At 43.8% G+C, this 18648-nt stretch overlaps 3 protein-coding genes and 1 long non-coding RNA gene across 9 annotated transcripts; 2 read left to right on the top strand and 2 right to left on the bottom strand.

Moving 5' to 3' along the window:
• The first annotated feature begins 384 nt into the window (after positions 1-384).
• Positions 385-3492, top strand: kbtbd4 (kelch repeat and BTB (POZ) domain containing 4). Of its 5 annotated transcripts, none has more exons than XM_061282558.1 (5): positions 385-461; positions 914-1375; positions 1437-1578; positions 1720-1826; positions 2117-3492. In XM_061282558.1, exons 2-5 carry the CDS (start codon positions 923-925, stop codon positions 2969-2971), a joined length of 1557 nt encoding a protein of 518 aa, XP_061138542.1. In that variant the 5' UTR covers positions 385-461; positions 914-922; the 3' UTR covers positions 2972-3492. The 5 variants fall into 5 exon arrangements, with proteins under 5 accessions (XP_061138542.1, XP_061138544.1, XP_061138543.1 ...); XM_061282560.1 differs by having other exon boundaries at positions 421-492; XM_061282559.1 differs by having other exon boundaries at positions 421-502.
• Positions 3493-4299: 807 nt separating this feature from the next.
• Positions 4300-5414, bottom strand: LOC133156669 (uncharacterized). The gene is made up of 2 exons (XR_009714894.1): positions 5279-5414; positions 4300-4584 (listed from the first exon to the last, which is right to left on the bottom strand). It is a non-coding gene; the product is annotated as an uncharacterized LOC133156669 (long non-coding RNA).
• On the top strand, positions 4579-10348 carry rapsn (receptor-associated protein of the synapse, 43kD). The gene is made up of 8 exons (XM_061282562.1): positions 4579-4817; positions 5228-5566; positions 6464-6622; positions 7602-7700; positions 7790-7912; positions 8067-8120; positions 8196-8395; positions 8769-10348. Exons 1-8 carry the CDS (start codon positions 4593-4595, stop codon positions 8839-8841), a joined length of 1272 nt encoding a protein of 423 aa, XP_061138546.1. The 5' UTR covers positions 4579-4592; the 3' UTR covers positions 8842-10348.
• On the bottom strand, positions 10346-18390 carry ighmbp2 (immunoglobulin mu DNA binding protein 2). 2 transcript variants are annotated; one of them, XM_061282554.1, is made up of 16 exons: positions 18198-18390; positions 16480-16562; positions 15976-16145; positions 15703-15898; positions 15512-15609; positions 15082-15245; positions 14806-15006; positions 14560-14707; positions 14311-14485; positions 14047-14229; positions 13861-13979; positions 13639-13733; positions 13346-13469; positions 12472-13257; positions 12216-12415; positions 10346-10584 (listed from the first exon to the last, which is right to left on the bottom strand). In XM_061282554.1, exons 2-16 carry the CDS (start codon positions 16554-16556, stop codon positions 10387-10389), a joined length of 2934 nt encoding a protein of 977 aa, XP_061138538.1. In that variant the 5' UTR covers positions 16557-16562; positions 18198-18390; the 3' UTR covers positions 10346-10386. The 2 variants fall into 2 exon arrangements, with proteins under 2 accessions (XP_061138538.1, XP_061138539.1); XM_061282555.1 differs by lacking the exons at positions 15976-16145; positions 16480-16562; positions 18198-18390 and having other exon boundaries at positions 15082-15174; positions 15703-15843.
• Positions 18391-18648: the final 258 nt, after the last annotated feature.

Genomic DNA, 18648 nt, shown 5'->3' with positions numbered 1-18648 from the left:
TGGCCGTAATATGGAACAGCAATATTTTGGATCTTGCTCTTTCTGATCCAAAGTATTTAAATTCTGCAGAAGAAATCAAGGAAGAAGGTTTAACACAGTTAATCGAGGCTAAGAAAACCTATTGCCATTTTACTTGCAAATATAATATATATAATAGTATATTTGTGGGGTTTATTTGTATAGCACATTTTACAACAACATCTATCTGATTGCACCACATTATTTTAGTTGTTTGGTTTATTTCACGTCGAAAAAAATATTTATAGCTTCCATATAAACCACATCTCCACAAAAGATCTCTACAAAATGTATAAGCAGCAAACGTGTTTGTACATGGTTGTATTATGTTCATGCAATATACTTCTGGCCTGTGAGAGGCAGTAGTGTACGTACGCCGTCCGGTAACACATAGTAGAAGCAGACAATGATCAGCTGACCGTAGCAAAGTTTATTTACTTCCTGTGAGTAATTTCGCTGCTTCTTAATACTAAAGTGGGTGAAGGTGATTGTCCTGTTTGAATATTGTCATTCTAAGATATTATTTTGTTGAACAAAAAAATTCTAGGCAAACGTCCATTGACGGATGAATTATTTTCGGTGCTGAATAGAGAGGTGTGCTAACATGTGCTAACGCGATCTACGCGACACTGGTATATCACATACTAAGCATCAAAATATTGTTGTTTATTATATAGTTCGTCTTATGTCTTAACGTGTGTTGGTTTCAGTTACATTATTACCATTTCATTTAGAGTCACATTCTGATTTTCTTTCAGTAACAATACAGCTTGTGCGTTCATTGTTTTCTGTTAGATTTTGTGCACAGATCTTACACACAAAAAAAGCGAAATAAATCAAAATAAAGCAGAACGTGTTGTATTGGTAATAGTGTCCCCCCCTTGTTTTTGTCCAGCCAGGTGAGATGGAGTCTAGTGAGGAGGGGGGCCTCAGTGTCGGGGGCGAGGAGAACTACTTTCAGGGCTACACCTTCACCGACCGCTCCCACTCCAGCCGGGTGGTGAAAAGCATCATGGACTTGTGCCTGGAAGACGGCCTGTTTGCTGACGTCACCGTGACAGTGGACGGCAAAGAATTCCACCTACACCGACTCGTGCTATCGGCGCAGAGCAGTTTCTTCCGCTCCATGTTCACTTCCAACCTCAAAGAGTCGCACAACCGCTGTATCGAACTGAAGGATGTAAGCGCCGCTGTCTTCCAACTGCTGGTTGACTATATCTACCACGGTACCATTAAACTGAGGGTGGACGAGCTGCAGGACACTTACGAGATGGCAGATATGTACCAGTTAACGGCTCTTTTTGAAGAATGTTCTCGGTTTCTCTCGCGGACTGTGGAGGTCAAGAATTGTCTGCAGGTGAGTTGGTGTTCCAACTTATCAATCGTTTAAAGTGTTTTATGATAATGTCCTCGTCCAGGTGATGTGGCTTGCAGACAGGCACAGTGACCAGGAGTTGTACACGTCTGCCAAACACTGCGCTAAAATCCACTTGGCCCAACTTCATCTGACTGAGGAATTCCTCAATCTACCCCTCTGTCTGCTCTTAGACATCATCAAAGGTCTGCTTTGTGCATTTTGAGAAACATTCGAGCTCATTTCACAAGTTGAGTGTGTTACGTGATCTTACATTATTTTATTACTTTTATAGGAAGACGTCTTGTACTATTAAAATGGTTATGCTTATTTTTTTTTCCTTCTAGATGGGGTTCCAAGCTCCCAGAATCCAACTGTGGCCATCGAATCATGGATAAATCACAACAAAGTAGAAAGAGAGGAGTTTGCTTGTATTCTCCAAGAAAATCTGAAGGTACAATTTTGGCACTGTTCATAAAAATGCTCAACAACACGACCGTTATTAGATTATTGTCTCAAAAATATTCAAGAATACTTTCTCTGAACGAAGACATTATAGCCACACTCCTTCTCACATGTCAAAACATGTCATCTTTGACAGTTGCATTTCATATATGTGATTTACAAAAGAGAGTTTAAAGAGAGCCGATTTCAACTCCAGCTAATTATTATTATTTTGAAAAGACCTAATAAGGTCAAATAATATGTCAGTTTCTGAGGTTTTTTTTTTCTCTTTGGCTCCAGGAAATCGGTGAAAACGTTCATATTTACCTGATTGGCAAAGAGGACACGAGGACTCACTCCCTGGCCGTGTCGCTTCACTGCGACGAAGACATCAGCGTGAGCGGCCAAAACAGCCTGTGTCACCAAATCACCGCCGCCTGTAAGCACGGGGGTGACCTCTACGTGGTGGGCGGCTCCATCCCGCGCCGCATGTGGAAGTGCAACATGCACACCATGGACTGGGAGCGCTGCGCGCCGCTACCTCGGGACCGCCTCCACCACACCATGGTGTCAGTTTCCAGCGAGGACGCCATCTACTCTCTGGGCGGCAAGACGCTGCAGGACACGCTGTCCAACGCTGTCATCTTCTACACAGTGAAGGACAACATGTGGACGGAGACCAGCCAGCTGGACACGGCCGTTTCGGGAGCCGCCGGCGTCAACTTGGGAGGTACCATCTATTTGTTGGGCGGCGAGGAGAACGACATGGACTTTTTCACCAAGCCGTCGCGCCTCATTCAATGTTTTGACACCACGTCCCAGAACTGCCAGATCAAACCGTACATGCTGCCGTTTGCCGGATGCATGCACGCTGCCGTCCACATGGACGTCATCTTCATCGTGGCCGAAGGAGACTCGCTGGTTTGTTACAACCCTTTGCTGGAGAGCTTCACCCGCCTGCGTTTTCCCGAAGCGTGGAGCTGCGTGCCCTCGCTGTGGAAAGTGGCCAGCTGTAACGGCTGCATCTACGTTTTTCGGGACAAGTGTAAGAAAGGCGACGCTAACACGTTAAAGTTCAACCCGGCGACATCCGTCGTCTCCGTTATCAGAGGGCTGAAAATCCACTTGACAAACTGGCAATTTGTCTTGGCCTAACCTTTCTTCTCTCTCGCTCTGAACGTAACGTACTGTGTGGACAAATGTTGAGACGCACCTCTTCAATCAGCTTTTGGATCATTGAATACTTTTGGTAACTGTTGGGGCAAAGTTCCTTCTCCCAGCATGCACTTCACAAACAGGGTCCATAAAGACAAGCTGAGATCATTGGTGGCGAGCCAGGCCTTCCGGTCCACCCGTTACTGTCGTACACATTTTCTGATTCTCACCTTTTCATTTCAGCCGTAACAGTGAACACAGCTTCATTTCAGGCCAGCCTTACACTTTATTCTATTGAGGGTCGCCTGAAACTTATCCTTTTTCATACTTAGTGTTAAGTATAAATGTTTCACGTATGAACAGTAGAAATGTTTGATCGGCTCTTTAATTGTCAAATATTGATGTGCATCCATATAACAGGTGATGTTTTCTTTTTTTACTTTTCAAACGTGTTTGTCTTTCAAATGTATTTTTTTTAATGTACCGTGTTTTTGGTCAAATATATTGCTGTAGCAACTTAATGCCACTTTTGTCCAAAATATGCCTGTCTCTGATTGGTTGTTACCCGCCGGAGGGCTGGTTTCTCCAAAATCCTTGAGGTGGATCGCAAGGATCATCACTATCGTCAAGCCAGATTGACAAAAAAAAAAGTTATTCTCTAAACGACAATCACCCTCTTTTAATGGCCGCACAAACATGAAGATAGCGAGAGGCGTTGGTCTCCTCGGTGAGCTAAAAGGAACTCGAAGGAGTCAACGCTACTACCTTTGATCTCATTGATGTGCTGCAGGAGGCTGTGCGGCTGAAACCCAAGCCCGCTTACAGACTTTGTGAACTATTCTAAGCGTCAGTTGCTGACGCTGAGATGAGCGCTAGGGCTTTCTGGTAGCATATATGCGCCTCCATAAGGCCCCACGATTCTCCACTTCCGACATCGCCGTCTCACGTGCGAGCTCTGGGAAAGACAATTTGCACGTTGCTCTATTGTCTAAGCCGGGGGGGGGCGGTCGGGTATATTGTATTGCGTTTGCGATCTCGAGTCAAGTGATGTTAAATGAAAATGGTATTTAGTAGGAAGGTGGATCGCTAGGAGCTCTGGTGACCTTGGGGCGGCTTGCTGAGGACAGAGCAGAATTCCTGAAGGGGACACATGGTTTGGAGTGACAAGGCCATCTGCTGTAGCGCCAGCACTACGAGGAAGGTGGAGGGGGTTGGACTGAGGGGTGCTGAGAATTCCTTTTGCTCGGGTGCGGAGGGAGTAGATATTCTGGGATATCGCTGCTAGCCCTCGGCTAGGAAACGTGTTTTTTGGGAGTTTTTCAGACAGAAATTCGAAGAAGAACTTTGATACCTTCATGCCTAGGGGGGATTACTGCAGAGTTAAATGGGGAAGATATTCGCCCGGCTCTCGGGTTTATCACGAAGCCGCTGGTGATAATGGTCGTGACTCGGTTGGATCCGGTTTCCTTTCCGTCCCAGCGCAGCCGGAGTTGAGGGATCTGGATGTGTTAGGCCTTCTGGCACCGAGCTCGCGGGGGATCATCTTCAGGGGATCTTCAGTGTTCAGCATGGCGGAGATCTGCTTTCTCGCTACCTCGCCGAAGTCCGATGGCCTAAACAAATGAATATTTTTATGAGGCACCTCAATACAGAGATGGGCCAGGACCAAACCAAGCAACAGATCGAGAAAGGACTGAGGCTGTACCAGTCCAATCAGACCGACAAAGCTTTGCAAGTGTGGACAAAGGTGTTGGAGAAAACTTCGGATCCTGGAGGGAAGTTTCGAGTTTTGGGATGCTTGATCACGGCGCACTCGGAAATGGGAAAATATAAAGACATGCTCAGGGTAAGACTACCCGCCAACTACTAACGTATGTAAAACATTTACGCTAAATCTAATTGCTGTTCATTTGTCATCGGTGTTACGCAACCAACAATCTGCTCTCACATGACATCATTTCAAGAACGCATGCCTCCGAATATTATCAGCGTGTCATCGGAACGACTCTGCAAACTAATTGCGCATTTCCACGATGCGCGAGATGTTTTTAAATGGTACCGGATCAAAGGTTATATCTTCTTAGCACAACTTCCATGTGTGGCTTGCGCCCAATGCAGAGTAAATAAGTGTACCGCAATCCGATAGTCGGTGTGGGGTGTCTTGTTGACATAATCAGCCTTACTCAAGTGCCGCTCGCTTCTCACCCGACTTAAGAATCATTTTCAAGCAATGTTCACATTATTTCATCTCCGCAGTACGCCTTGGATCAAATCGACACGGCTCGAGAAATGGAGGATCCGGATTACCTGACTGAGGGCTACCTGAACTTGGCGCGCAGCAACGAGAAGTTGTGCGACTTTCACAAAACGGTCTCGTATTGTAAGACCTGCTTGAACATGCAGGGCACCACGGTCAGCCTGCAGCTCAATGGGCAGGTGTGTCTCAGCATGGGCAATGCCTTCCTGGGCCTCAGCCACTTCCAACAAGCTCTGGAGAGCTATGAGAAGGCCCTGCGCTACGCGCACAACAATGACGACAAGATGCTGGAGTGCCGTGTCTGCTGCAGTCTGGGAAATATTTACGTCCACCTGAAGGTAACACAAATGAGATCGGTCACTCACAAATACATTGATCATGGGTGTCAAACTCAAGGCCCGGGGGCCAGATACGGCCCGCGAAGACAAATTGTGTATCGCCTCCACGTGTCAATACTAAAATTACAAAATTGTCTTCACTTTAAAAATTTGAAAAATTATGAGCATTCATTTTTCCACATTTAAATGTTAAATAAATTTAAATCGCATTTATTTAAAATATTAACAGTTTTTACTAGTCTCTGATTTCAAAACTAGTTATTCACCAGTTTATTGTGTAGCCTATACTGTATATATTATAAGGCGTTGACGGTCATAATGGCCCACCCTTGACTTAGATAGCCCATGCTCTTCTATCGTGATGATTTATCTCGTTGACCAACAGGAAACGAGAACGCAAAATATTGTGATGCAATTTTTGCAGGGAGAATAACATGTGCATGCTGGCCTCTATTTGGCTTTGTGCATTGTTTCTTTTATAGCGAGGCTAAACAGCAGCCGCAGCCGCAGCCCATTGACATCGGATGGCACGTGTGACTTGATTGTGCAATCGCAAACTCCACCGTTGCGTATTTGCAGAGCATGATAACACCGTGGAGCATCCAAACAAACATGACCAACTGTTAGCTCATGCAGTAGTGGGCATTGTTAGTCATGAGGACCCACTCTGGGTTGTGGGAGGGGGGCGTCATGGCGTAGCCTTGACATCAGAGATTTGTAAGAGTAATCCCCCAGCTCCCCGTGGAGGATTGGTTTCAATGGCATTGTGACCATGTGGCATGTGGAAAATGTGCTCGTGTGTTATTTTATGCATACGTCCCCAGATAAGTGCCCAGTTTGAGCTTCTTTATTTGGACGCTGTCATATTTGGACTCATCCTGAAAATGTCGCCCGCAGGACTACGAGAAAGCTCTGTTCTTCCCCTGCAAAGCAGCCGAGCTGGTCAACGACTACGGCAAAGGTTGGAGCCTCAAGTATCGAGCCATGAGTCAGTACCACATGTCCGTGGCCTATAGGAAGCTGGAGCGCCTCCCGGACGCCATGGAATGCTGTGAGGTACAGTCAACCTATATTTATACTCTGGGTGTAAAAAAAAAACACATTTATAACCCCCCGAATTCTTGACACAAGATGTGTATACCTAAGACTCTGGTGAAAGTACTGATTCAACTCCTCTACAATCATTCACTCCCATTGACTATGGCTAAAGGTGTCCAAGTTTCATTTTTAACCGAGCTGGCTGCTAAAAGTCCCTGTAAAGTGAGTTTGGAGATTTGTTTCTAAATACATAATACGTGTTTGAAGAAAACTGTAAGGACGGTTATCAAATAAAATTGTTACGTGCAGTTAGCTAGCTAGGTATGTTTCACCCTGAAAATTCATCTTTCTTCCGGATAGGCTGCATAAGAGCGCCTCATTGTCTGCCCCGAGTGTACGCACATTGCATAGAGAGAAATGAGAGAGCAAGGAAGGGGTATTTTTTATTTTTTTTTGTTGCAAAAGTCCGATTTGACATCCAGGGCTTCTTCTGGTGCAGCCATTTTAGAGCGCCTCGTTGTCAGCAATGACAGACGAGTGAGAAAAGAGCTCTTTGGCCTTCCTGATGCCAAATCCATTGATACAGTACACGCTCGCTTGCTGACAGGTGTGAGTAGCAGTTGTCGTCTTGTACTAGACCTTAGACCTTCACCAAAATATGCCCACAGAGGTTTAAAGTGTTAATGAAGAGGAGGGCCTTTAGTCTCCTCTGCTCTCTGCTCTAATTATGTGCTGCGGAAGGGGGCAGGGAATAACTTGATGTCATTGACTTTGTGTCTAGGAACAAAATAGCAAGATTCTTTTCAGATTGATTACATTCACCAAACGTGTTTAGCCAAATCAATTACACATCCGGTTATATTTAGAGTGGAGGGCGAGAGCTCAAAAATATCTCACAAGTCATCTTTTGCCCTTCTCGTTCCCAGATGATTTATTTTCATATGGTGCCATTTTTAATTTTCATTCTCCGCTCACTCCAATTTTTTTCCTTCCGAAGGAATCAATGAAAATTGCTCTGCAGCACGGCGACCGTCCTCTGCAGGCTCTGTGTTTGCTGAACTTTGCAGACATACACCGCTATCGGCGTGACTGTGATGTAAGTCGCCATCACTTGAGTTCCCTGATTTTCTTCTGTAAGTCAAATGAGCTTTGATTGGAACCATTTGAAGTTCTTGTCTCTTTCAGAAAGCATTCCCTCGTTACGAGTCGGCGTTGGGTATCATGACTGAGATTGGGAATCGACTTGGGCAAGCTCATGTGCAGCTGGCAGTGGCCAAGTGTTGGCTTCTGCTGAAGGAATATATTAAGGTACCCCAATTAGAACACGTTGTTAGTTATAGAGCCGTGGCTAATTAGCGCTAGAAAGCTAACGTCTCATATATAGACTGACTGGACACAACATTAGGTACACCTGTATCAACTGATGTGTTTGTATATATTTGATGTATTATTTATCATCCAGGCTCTGGATTCTCTGGAACGAGCTCAGGCCCTGGCAGATGGGATGGGAAACAAGGTTTGTGATGTTCCTCACCATCAACGTAAAATCGTGCGAATTCTACCGATGACCTCGCTGTGTTTGCGCTTGAAGCTGTGCACGCTGAAGGCCCATTGCCTGAGGGAAGGCATCTACAGGAGTCAAGGCAGACAGGAGGAGCTGCGTGAACAGGTGGTGAAGTTCCTGCAGTGCGTGGAGGAGCTGGAGCTCTACTGCGGCATGTGTGGCGAGTCCATCGGGGACAGGGACCAAAAGCTGCAGGCCTTGCCCTGTTCCCACATTTTCCACTATAAGTGAGTGTTGTTTAGTTAGTCTGTGGTAATTGTAGTTCTATTTTGGTTTTACAAATTCTGTTTCAGAGTTTCAATCATGTTTGTTAATTTAGTTTTTTTAAAACAAAGCTTTAGTTTTAGCATTAGTTTTAGTTTTTTTAATACATGAAGCATTTGTCAAGAGAATTTTCAAAAATATATCATAAAATTCTCAAATTTTAAATACAGAAATATAAACATTTCAAATCAGCTCCAAAAGGTTTTGTGCGAAATTAATTGACAAAGATAACAACAACAGAAAACGGTTTTAAAATTTTATTGAATTTACAAAAAAAATTGTACATGAAGTAATTTCCCTCATTTTTGTTAACTAATAACCTTGGTGGTCTTCCAGGTGTCTGCAGACTAACGGGACTAAAGGCTGTCCCAAGTGTTTCAAAAACTCCATGAAGCCAGGATTCGTGTGATTTCTTTTTTTTTTACCCCGCTACCTTCAACCTACGGATCTCCAAACACGGTCCGTTGACGCCTCACGTGCTGCCGAGCGCTCTAGACAGAAGCGGGCAGCCTCGGCGAAGAGATGACGATCTTTGGTCTAATTCGTGGCCCTACGCTGAGGGACGCTGAACGGAAGCTGGGCGCCCCACTCTGAGGACTCACTCGTCTTCTTTACTGACATCACTTTGGAAGTGACTGAAGAGAACGATGTAGGTAAAACGTCCGTTTGCCACTTTTGAATATAGGCTGCAGTGTTTGGCCTTTGGTTGCAGAGTGAGAAGAAGTAGCAAAGGACTTGTACAATAAGGTTAAGAACATTTCTTGCATCATGAATATTCTATTCAGCTGTTATTGATTTCGTCACGTGATATTTTATTACTGTACATACCGTAAACTTTAGGGGAGAGGTGTCTTGCAAAAAACTTAATGAGACTATCATGTCTTTACAAAAACATGTTTATGGAGCTGTTTTCTCCTTGAACTTAAGGAGCCGGATCAACGCACATTGTGTTCTTCATAGAAATTCCTTTTTCCGTTCATATCTTGAACTTTAGTAGCAAAGGACACGGATTGCCGAACAGGGAATCTTATAGTTGCTTTTTTTGGGGGGAACTAGGGATTATAATTGGTCATTTAAAAAAAATAAAAAATAAGATGGGAAGAATGGCAGTGAGCTTTTGTAGAATTGAGAAGTCTGCATGTCCGTTTTTGCATGTTTCATTGACTATAGAATGCCAAACACGGATTAATCTAAATCTAGTCATGTATTTACTCGAATATATACAGTACCTTTAATAATACTATTTCGCGGTAACCATGTGTTTGTTACATTTATTTTGTTAAACATTTTAGAAGCGTCAAAATGTGATATTATCTTTATAAAGGGAGAATACTTGTACGGCTACATATTTTATTGGCTCTTTTAGATTGCACTGGTGTACCTAATTTTGTGACCAGTGATTGTATTTTTCTTGTAAAAGACAAATTTGACATTGATTTGATATTTAAACGTGAAATGCGGTCACATTTCACAGTGAAAAAAAAAAGTTTTAGAGATAAAAGTAAAACAGGACAATTTTTTCATTAAAGATGTATTTCCCCAATGCTGACAAGAATAAACTACCTCTCATGGTTCACACATCCAGACTGAATAATGATGGATTTTGGTGTCCTGTAGCTTCAAGAAGATGGGAGATACTAGTCGAAGCTGACTTTATACAAGATATTAAAATAACTTGGCAAACGTAAGGCTACAAGGAGAAAATGAAGAGTAGGAAGTGAATAGCTTTATTGTAGTTGCACGTCCGCCGTTGTCGCTGTGATCCTCCATCTTAGGTTTGTCTTTGCGACACAATGTTGCTTGCATACATTAGTGATCTGCCTCTCTGTTTTGTGTTTTAACGTGGGTGAATGTACCCTCTTGTTCAATGTATTGTATTTTGTTTACAGAATAAATAGGGGGACAAAACAAAACCATTTTTCGGCAGGCCTGGCACAGCTTTATTCCACAATCATCAACCATCCTTCTCTTTGTTTTTTGTTTTCCTCTGTGTTGCCATATCTTTGAGTTTCGAGTCCAGTTTCCTGTGTAGATGCGCTTTCTTAGTGGGGTCCATGGATTTGTCTTTTGTTCCGCTGCCGGCGTACAGAACACCCTCCTTGCTAATCCTGATTCGAGCGTGAGTCTTGGCTTTATCGCCACAGCCGTGCACCTAAAATGATACAAACATTTTTAGACTTGAACAAATGACGGTTTAAGAAACATGATTCCCAACCATGTGCTCTGAGCTGCTGAGGGCCAGGGACAAAGCATTTAGAGCGGGGGATGAGGCTGGATTGAGGACTGCGAGGGCCGACTTGTCTCGGGGCATCAAACAAGCGAAGAGGGCGTTTTCTTGCAAAATTACCGCCCACTTCAAGGACAGCAGGGATAGCACGGAGCCTTTGGCAGGGCATTCAGACCATCACGGACTACAAGCCCGCGCCGCAGAGCTGTGAAGGCGACGTCCGTCTGCTACTGTACTTCCTGCGGAAACTCAGGCGAGCGAGCGCTCCTCCGGTCGTCATGACTACGTTTTACCGTGGCACCATTGAGAGCGTCCTCTCCAGCTGTATTGCTGTTTGCGGTGGCGGCTGCACTGACAACAACTTGAAGGCCCTGCAGCGCATAGTGAACGCGGCTGGTAAGATTATTGGTGCTTCGCTCCCCTCCTTGAAGGACATTTACACCTCCCATCTCACCCGCAAGGCGACCGCAATTGTGAGTGATGTGAGTCACCCCGCTCACTCTTTGTTTGATCTTCTGCCCTCTGGGAAGAGGTACAGGAGCCTGCGCTCCCGCACCACCAGACTCACCAACAGCTTCATACTCCAGGCTGTTAGGGTCCTGAACTCTTTCCCCCCTTTCTGCGTAGTGTCTTGTACTTTTGCGCTATGCTTACTGTCTGCTGTATGCACACTTGCTCCGTTTTTCTTTTCTTATTTATTGGGTTATTTGTTTATTATTTATTCATCACTCTTATTATTTATTTATTTACTTGTATGTCTATCGTGTGCTATGTTTCGTCACCGTGGGATAGAGGAAACGTAATTTCGGTTTCTTTGTGTGTCTTAACATGTGAAGAGATAGACAATAAAGCAGACTTTGACTTTTGACTTTGATTCAGTTATTTAAAAAAAACTATTACATAAATAACACGTTTATAAAACATTCTGTGTCACTCCAATTCATTAAATCCATCGATCGTCCTTTGTCAACAATGCCATGTGCCGCGCTGCAGTTTAAATTATTCCACAGGCCCATACAACGATATATAAACTATATTTTAAATAACAATATTATCAAACCATTTGTGTCATTCCAAATCATTAAAATCCATCGATCAAATTTCTCGTCCTTTATGTCATCCTGATGACAGAGGACATGTCCAGAGGATATGGCGCTTTAAAGTGTTAATTACTTTATTTGATTTTTCTCTCTATTTTTCATGTTTTGAACATGTTCAAGATAAAGATATCAAAGCATGTGAAGTGATCAACTATACTAAAAATAACATGTGAAGTGGTCAACTATACTTGTAAGTAAGTGATGTGTTAATGATCAAGTAAAAAGTTCTGAAAAAAAACATATATAAGTCGCTCCCCCCCCACCCAAACTATGAAAAGAAAACGCGATTTATAGTCCGAGAATTACGGTATTTGTCCATCCTTAATCATTTTGGCCGAAAAGTTCAAACTTATAGTTTGATGAAACAAGAATTATGTAAATCGCACAAGCTTTTCAAGCTAATTAAAAATAATAAAAAGTCTACTTGTCAAGTTTAGATTTTTCCCGCCGCCTTACCTCTGGTATGTGGTGACTGAGGCAATATTGCCTGTTGCAGAAAAGGCAAAGCTGTCCAAGAGTTAGCACTGAGGCTTTACACTTGACAAAACTGCACACGCTGTCTGCCTTCACCACGGCGCGGATGAGGGCGTCAAAGTCATCCTCCGGTGAAGCGGCCGCCGCTATTTCACAGGCGCCGGCTTTGGTCGGCTTCTTTCCTGGGAGAGCAAAACTCAGTTAGCACAAGTTCAACAAAGACGTTTTCATTGCTAACCTTTAGCAGGGGCGGACTTCTTTGTAGCAACCGAGATTTTCTGCTGCTTCTTTTGTTGTGCATTTTCTTCCCTTTTCTGCTGTTCCCTCTTCATTCGCTCAATATGTAATCTTTTTAAATCCAACGCAGATTCACGTGTTGATTCCTTCGGGGGGTGTTGAGGAGCGGCCTGCTCTTGGGAAGCGACTGTTGCCTCACTCTCTTCTTTTTCCTCCTCCTTTGGTGCTGTTGGCCTGGAGATGGTGATACACCTTTCTTTGCCCTCGCCTTTACTCTGGTGTGTGAGGCCCAGCTCTTCGGCAATCTGGTGTACCAGCAGTCGGTCGTGAGAGTTGAACAACGGCGGGAACTCGAGTTCACTCTTACTGAGGTTCTTCAGAAAGTTCTCCACCATTTCTCGAATTTCACCTTGTCGTTTTTTCTTCTGTTCCTCCTCAGCGGGTGTTGGTGTGCACGGCTTGATGGGATTGTTGCGTTTTGTTGCGTTTGTATTACTTCCATTTGATTTCTTCGGAACCGCTTTGGCTTTCTTTCCCTCGGCCTTCTGTGTCGTCGAAGTGTCAGACTTTGCGTCTTTGTGGTCACGGATGTAATTCTGCGGGACAATGTCTTGCAGGTATTCAAATGCTGTTCGGACCTCGCCGTACTCTGTGACGTGATGGACCAGCGTCTTGAGGAAAGCGTGGTTCTCAACTGTCTGGGTGTCACACACGATGGCCACGTGACGTCTCGCACGTGTGACGGCCACGTTTATCCTTCTGTCCTCCGCCAGAAATCCGACTTCACCTGCATTCAGGAAGTACGAACATTGTCCAAATCGATTTCAGGTAGCAAATATGCTGCCATGCGACCGCCACCAAACACAAAGAGGTACCTTTTCGATTGGATCGGACTAAAGACAAAACCACAGCTTCTTTCTCTCTGCCTTGAAAACCATCCACTGACTTAATTTCCAGCTCTGGATGCCTTGCAGAAAGTTTCTGACGCAGAAGGTCAACCTTCACACAGGGGCAAAAAGTTAAAACTTTTATCAGGTGTTAAAAAGTAAACGCCCTGGCCAAAGTATTTGCTAAACCCTCACAAACTGATGGGAACCAAAATATAAGATTAACAGACAAAAGTCCAATTCAGATTATTATGAATAAAGCTTCCCACTTTACAACTTACTTGTAAATTGTACGGCGCAATTACGGCGATGTCTTTGGCATTCACCCCAGCTTCAGTCAACGCTTTAATGTGCAGCGCTACGATGTCAACCTCACCTAGGAAAAATAAAATCATGTTAAAAGATCAAGCTCACAGTCATTGTTATGGGTATTTTCTTTTAGATCTAATATTTATTATAATTAAATTACAGTGTTAAGTCAAATGAAGTAAAAAAATCTTAACCTTGGTTGCCTTTGGATTGCTCATCTGCCAACTCCATTTCTGTCAGACCGCAGCTGGCAGTGTCAATGAGAAAAAGAGGTGTGCTGGTTTCTTCCACACAGGTGACTCCAGGTAGATCTCTGTGCGAGACATTTTAATACAGTCGTTATTTCCATTTATTTATTTTCTTACCGAGTTGATCCTCACTTTAACAAATGTGCCTTCACTGAGCTGTGTGCCGTCAGTCTTCCTTGGTACATCTCTTTGGAGGCCCATTCCATGATGGCACCGTTCATGCGGTACTGGACTGTTAGCATACGCACAACTGAGTCTCCATACATCCGGATGAGTCGCTCCATTAGACTGAGGGACAAGCCTTTTGCAGCTGCCCTGAAGGAACCAAGAGGTAAGAAATGAGAATCTAACTCTACGATAGGACAAAATGTCCAATAGTGGAAGAAAAGTGTTTACCCGTGTGATTTGATGGTAGCTGGTAACTGCTTGTAGTCTCCTGACAGAATGCACTTGCGGGCTCGAAGCAGAGCAATCCAGCAGCTGCTCTCCAGCGACTGGGCGCACTCGTCGATCACTGCCCAGTCAAAATGATCGGCCGGCAGGAACTTTAGTGGCCCATCACCACACGCACCTGCAGATGAGCGGACCCTGGTCACTATCACGATGATTCTCAAGTGACATTTTCCATCTGGCTACTTGACCAACCTGTGTTGGTTGATAACACAACGTCGGCGCTTTTCAGAATCTGGACCATGGCCGTGGCTTCCCTGGTTTTCAGCTCCTTTCTCAGTTCACCTATTTCTCTCCTGAGGCTGCCCCGCTCTCCTTTTTCACTCTTCTTCTTCATTCCCATCTGAGAGCATTACACATAAAGTTCAAGGTGTCAAAAAATAAATCGGCAACTAATTGATTAGCAAATTAATCTCATTTGGTTGTGTCCCACATACTTACAAAAGCTTTGTCAATGTCTTTGCGTATATCAGCGATAATGTTGGCGTTGTCACTCTTGGCGAGGAGGGCATCCAGCGAATGCTTTTGTATAGACTCCAGCAGTCTGGCAGGGTGACCAAGTCTCAGAACTTTAGCCTTGCACCGGGCTAATCTCTCTACTAAATTGTCCACCGCCACATTCGAAGGGGCACAGCATAAAACCTGCACAAAAAAGTAGATTACAGCTCAAGTGAGTTGCTTTAGTTTAATAAAACTGTAAAAAGCTTCTTGTTGCACCTTTTGGCCTTGTTTGACAGCTTGCAGAATGACCTCCACTACTGTAGTGGTTTTCCCAGTTCCTGGAGGTCCGTGAATCACTGCCAGTTCTCGCTGAGATAAAGCAAAAGTCACTGCTTCTCTTTGGGAATCATCCAAGTTTGAGTTAAAGAATTTAACTTCATCTTATAGAAAACAACAGCAAAAAAAAAAAACATTAGACACAACTTTCAGTTTGATGCATTGCATTTCTACACCACTACAAACCACACGGTAAGAAATAACTATTTTGATACAGCTCTTGTATTGGATCTCATTGTGTAAGCTGTCAATATTGTGGCATTCATACACTTGTCATTTGTGTAACTAAAATTTTATAGACAAGGACAACATGCGTACGTCTCAAAATAAGTACATGCGTACGTCTCAAAATAAGTCTCTTCTCACTTACGTGGCTGGGAATGAGAAGAAGGGTTAGCTTCTCCAAAGAGAACATTGATCAGATTTGCAGATGGTCCACTGTTGTATCCATTTAACGTATTTAAAGCCCTGCCAGCATAAACACAGAAAAACCAAAGTTTCATATATGACACAACTATACAATTGTCAATTTAAATACACATTAAAAAATGCACTCCATACCTTTTCATTCGTTTATAAGTTACATCATTTGCCAACTTTAAGAGACTGTATGGACCCTCAGTATCAAAACTGAGCCCATCCTTTGAATCATCAAAAGCCACACTTATGGAGGTCTGGCTGACCCGTGTCACAATGCCTGTGCTGATCTGAGACGTCTCATTGATTCCACTGGAGTCATACAAACCAACAATATCCCCTGTGGCAAAGAGTACACCATTTACAACCAGAGTTGCAAAATCACAGACATAAAGCAATTTTCTTCTTCTAACTTACCAGGTCCAAAGCTATTGCTCGGAAGAGATGAGAGGCCAAGATGCTTTCTTGGCTCAAGGACGAGAACGGTTCGACCGTACAGGCCTGTGGACTGACTTGCAACGTGAAGTTTTAGTAGACACACTCCTTTGTTTTGAAGCTCCTTGAGTGAGATGTTCTCCTTCCATGCCCTGTCGGCAAAGCAATCCATCCATTTTCTATTGTACTTATCTTATGGTTGAAGGTAGGTTGGAGTCTATTTCTACTAACTTTGGGAAAAAAGGCTGGGTATACTTTTGATTGGTTGCTAGTCAATTGCAGAAAATGACAACTATTCACATTTACACCTAATGCTTTTGGCATGTGCGAGGAAGCTGGAGAAAACCCAATGCAAGTACGGTGAGATACTCAACAAACTGAATATTTACAGAAACAAATGATAAAAGTAACTACAAATTTCAAAGTAAGGGTGCTGTGTTTTTGGATAATTTTGAAAATTGTTTTCATTAAGTTCTCTTCACAAACCTGGTTTCCTCTATTTCAGCTTCCCTCTCTTCTTGGAGAAGTTCCAGTGTCTTTGAAACGAATTTTTCCACTGCCATTTCTTCCTAAAATAATAATAATTTTTATTATTATAAAAAAAAACACTTATCAACATGATGCACAGGATACTAAATAAGCTAAAACATCTGCGCATTGATATGTATGGTCACTTTCATTTCATTGACTTCATTGACTTCATTGAGAGGTAGAAAGCAGAGGGAAGAATCCCTTGTCAGCTCCTTCACTTCCCGGACGTTGAAGGGATGCTACCAAGCATCACCTTTCAGACTTTAAACACTGCGTCAATACTTCTCTTGAAACTTTCCTCTGACTGGGCTGTGATACATGATTCGGGTAGGCGGTTCCAGCTATTAACTACACGGGTAGAGAGAGTGGCGTCACCATGGATGCGTAACCTCCTCGGTTTGTATAGCTTCAAACTGTGACCACGTGTCGATGTATCATTATTTAAGATGAAATACTCCCTCAGGTCTTCACCAAGTTCGCCTCGGAGAATGCGCCGGGTATATATCAGATCTCCTCGGTGACGACGGTAGGCCAGAGAGAAGAGATTCAGCTGTTCCAGTCGATCTTCGTAGGAAAGCTGGTGAAGTTTTGCAACTGTTTTCGTACCGCGACGTTGAACTCGCTCCAGCATATCGGATTCGTACTTGGTCAATGGGAATACTGCAGGCAGTCCGTACTCAAGAATGGGACGCACGTGAGAGATAAACAGGGGTCTGAAAATCGCAGGAGTCATACGGGCAAAAGACCGTCTGATGGATCCAAACATCCTGGTGGCAGCGGTGACCTTCTTCGTGGTGTCAAGACTAGTCTTTAGGTCTGACGACACTATGACACCAAGGTCCTTCTCACTTGTGGTGTTTTTAAGGAGATATCCTCCAATATGGTACGCCCCGAGTGGATTCTGAGTTCCCATGGAGAGCACTGAACATTTGGCATGGTTTATTGGAAGCAGCCATTTTTCCGTCCAACTTTGGAGCCTATCTAACACGTCTTGGAAACGGTCAGCATCCTCGACGCTAGTAACTTCAGCCCAAAGTTTTAAATCATCCGCGTACAGTAAACACTCAATGTTCAGTTCTTGCGGGAGATCGTTGACATAGAGCTTGAAGAGTTCGGGTCCAAGGACCGATCCTTGTGGCACTCCACTAGACATAAGCACAGGCGCTGAGTATGCGTCGTTGACTTTCACTCGCATATAACGTCCTTCCAGAAAGTCAGCAATCCAGGATAAGATCTTCCCAGTTACACCAACCCTTTGGAGTTTAAGCAGGAGACGCATGTGAGGTACTCTGTCAAAGGCTTTGCTAAAGTCCACGAAAATGACATCAAGGCATTTACCAGCGTCGACGGCAGCTACCCACTTCTCTCTGGCTACTAAGAGATTCGATACACAGGAACGTCCTTCCTGGAAACCATGCTGAGCAGCAGTTAGCACGTCAAGCTCGTTCAGGTGATTTTGTAGAGCCCGCTTTAGTAGTTTTTCCATGACCTTACAAACGATCGAGGTCAGACATATGGGTCTGTAATTTGTCGGATCATGGCGAGCTCCTCCCTTGAATATTTATTTATAAGAACCACTGAAATAGACTGTGCGCAATGTTGACATGTTAGCTCACCCATCGTGCTAACAGCACGTTCACAACATTCCCTGCGCGATCAAAACACGCACTCACCCGTGGCAGCTAGAAATAAGTATCCGCAACGATCATGAAAAAGGCGACGGGAAAAGAAAACTATAAATATTTCAGAGTTTCAGGCATGAAACCACATTTTGTTGTTGAATAATACAGCCGGCTGTTAGCTTGTAGCATGCTAGCACCTGTCAAACTTCCGTTCCAAGCCTGAGCTTCCTGTCGCTCCACGAACGAATCAATTTATATAACTCCCGTTGACCATTTTGCACGTCGAAAGACTAAAATCTACTACGTTTTATTTAGGTAACTGTTGTACTATCATAAAGGGGAGTAATTATGACAGCGCTGTGAGAAAGTGGTTTGTGCGTCTGCTTCATAGTACCAGGGAATAAATAAAATGTAGAAATGTAGAAATAAAATAAAAATATATATGGCAACACCTACTGGGTAGCCCGGTGCAATATGTGAACATGCTCCTTGGTGATGCCTA

Source organism: Syngnathus typhle, linkage group LG7 (genome assembly GCF_033458585.1).
Source record: "Syngnathus typhle isolate RoL2023-S1 ecotype Sweden linkage group LG7, RoL_Styp_1.0, whole genome shotgun sequence".
NCBI lineage: Eukaryota > Metazoa > Chordata > Actinopteri > Syngnathiformes > Syngnathidae > Syngnathus > Syngnathus typhle.
The sequence above is the reverse complement of the archived record's forward strand: the minus strand, read 5'-3'. Positions and strand labels throughout refer to the sequence as shown.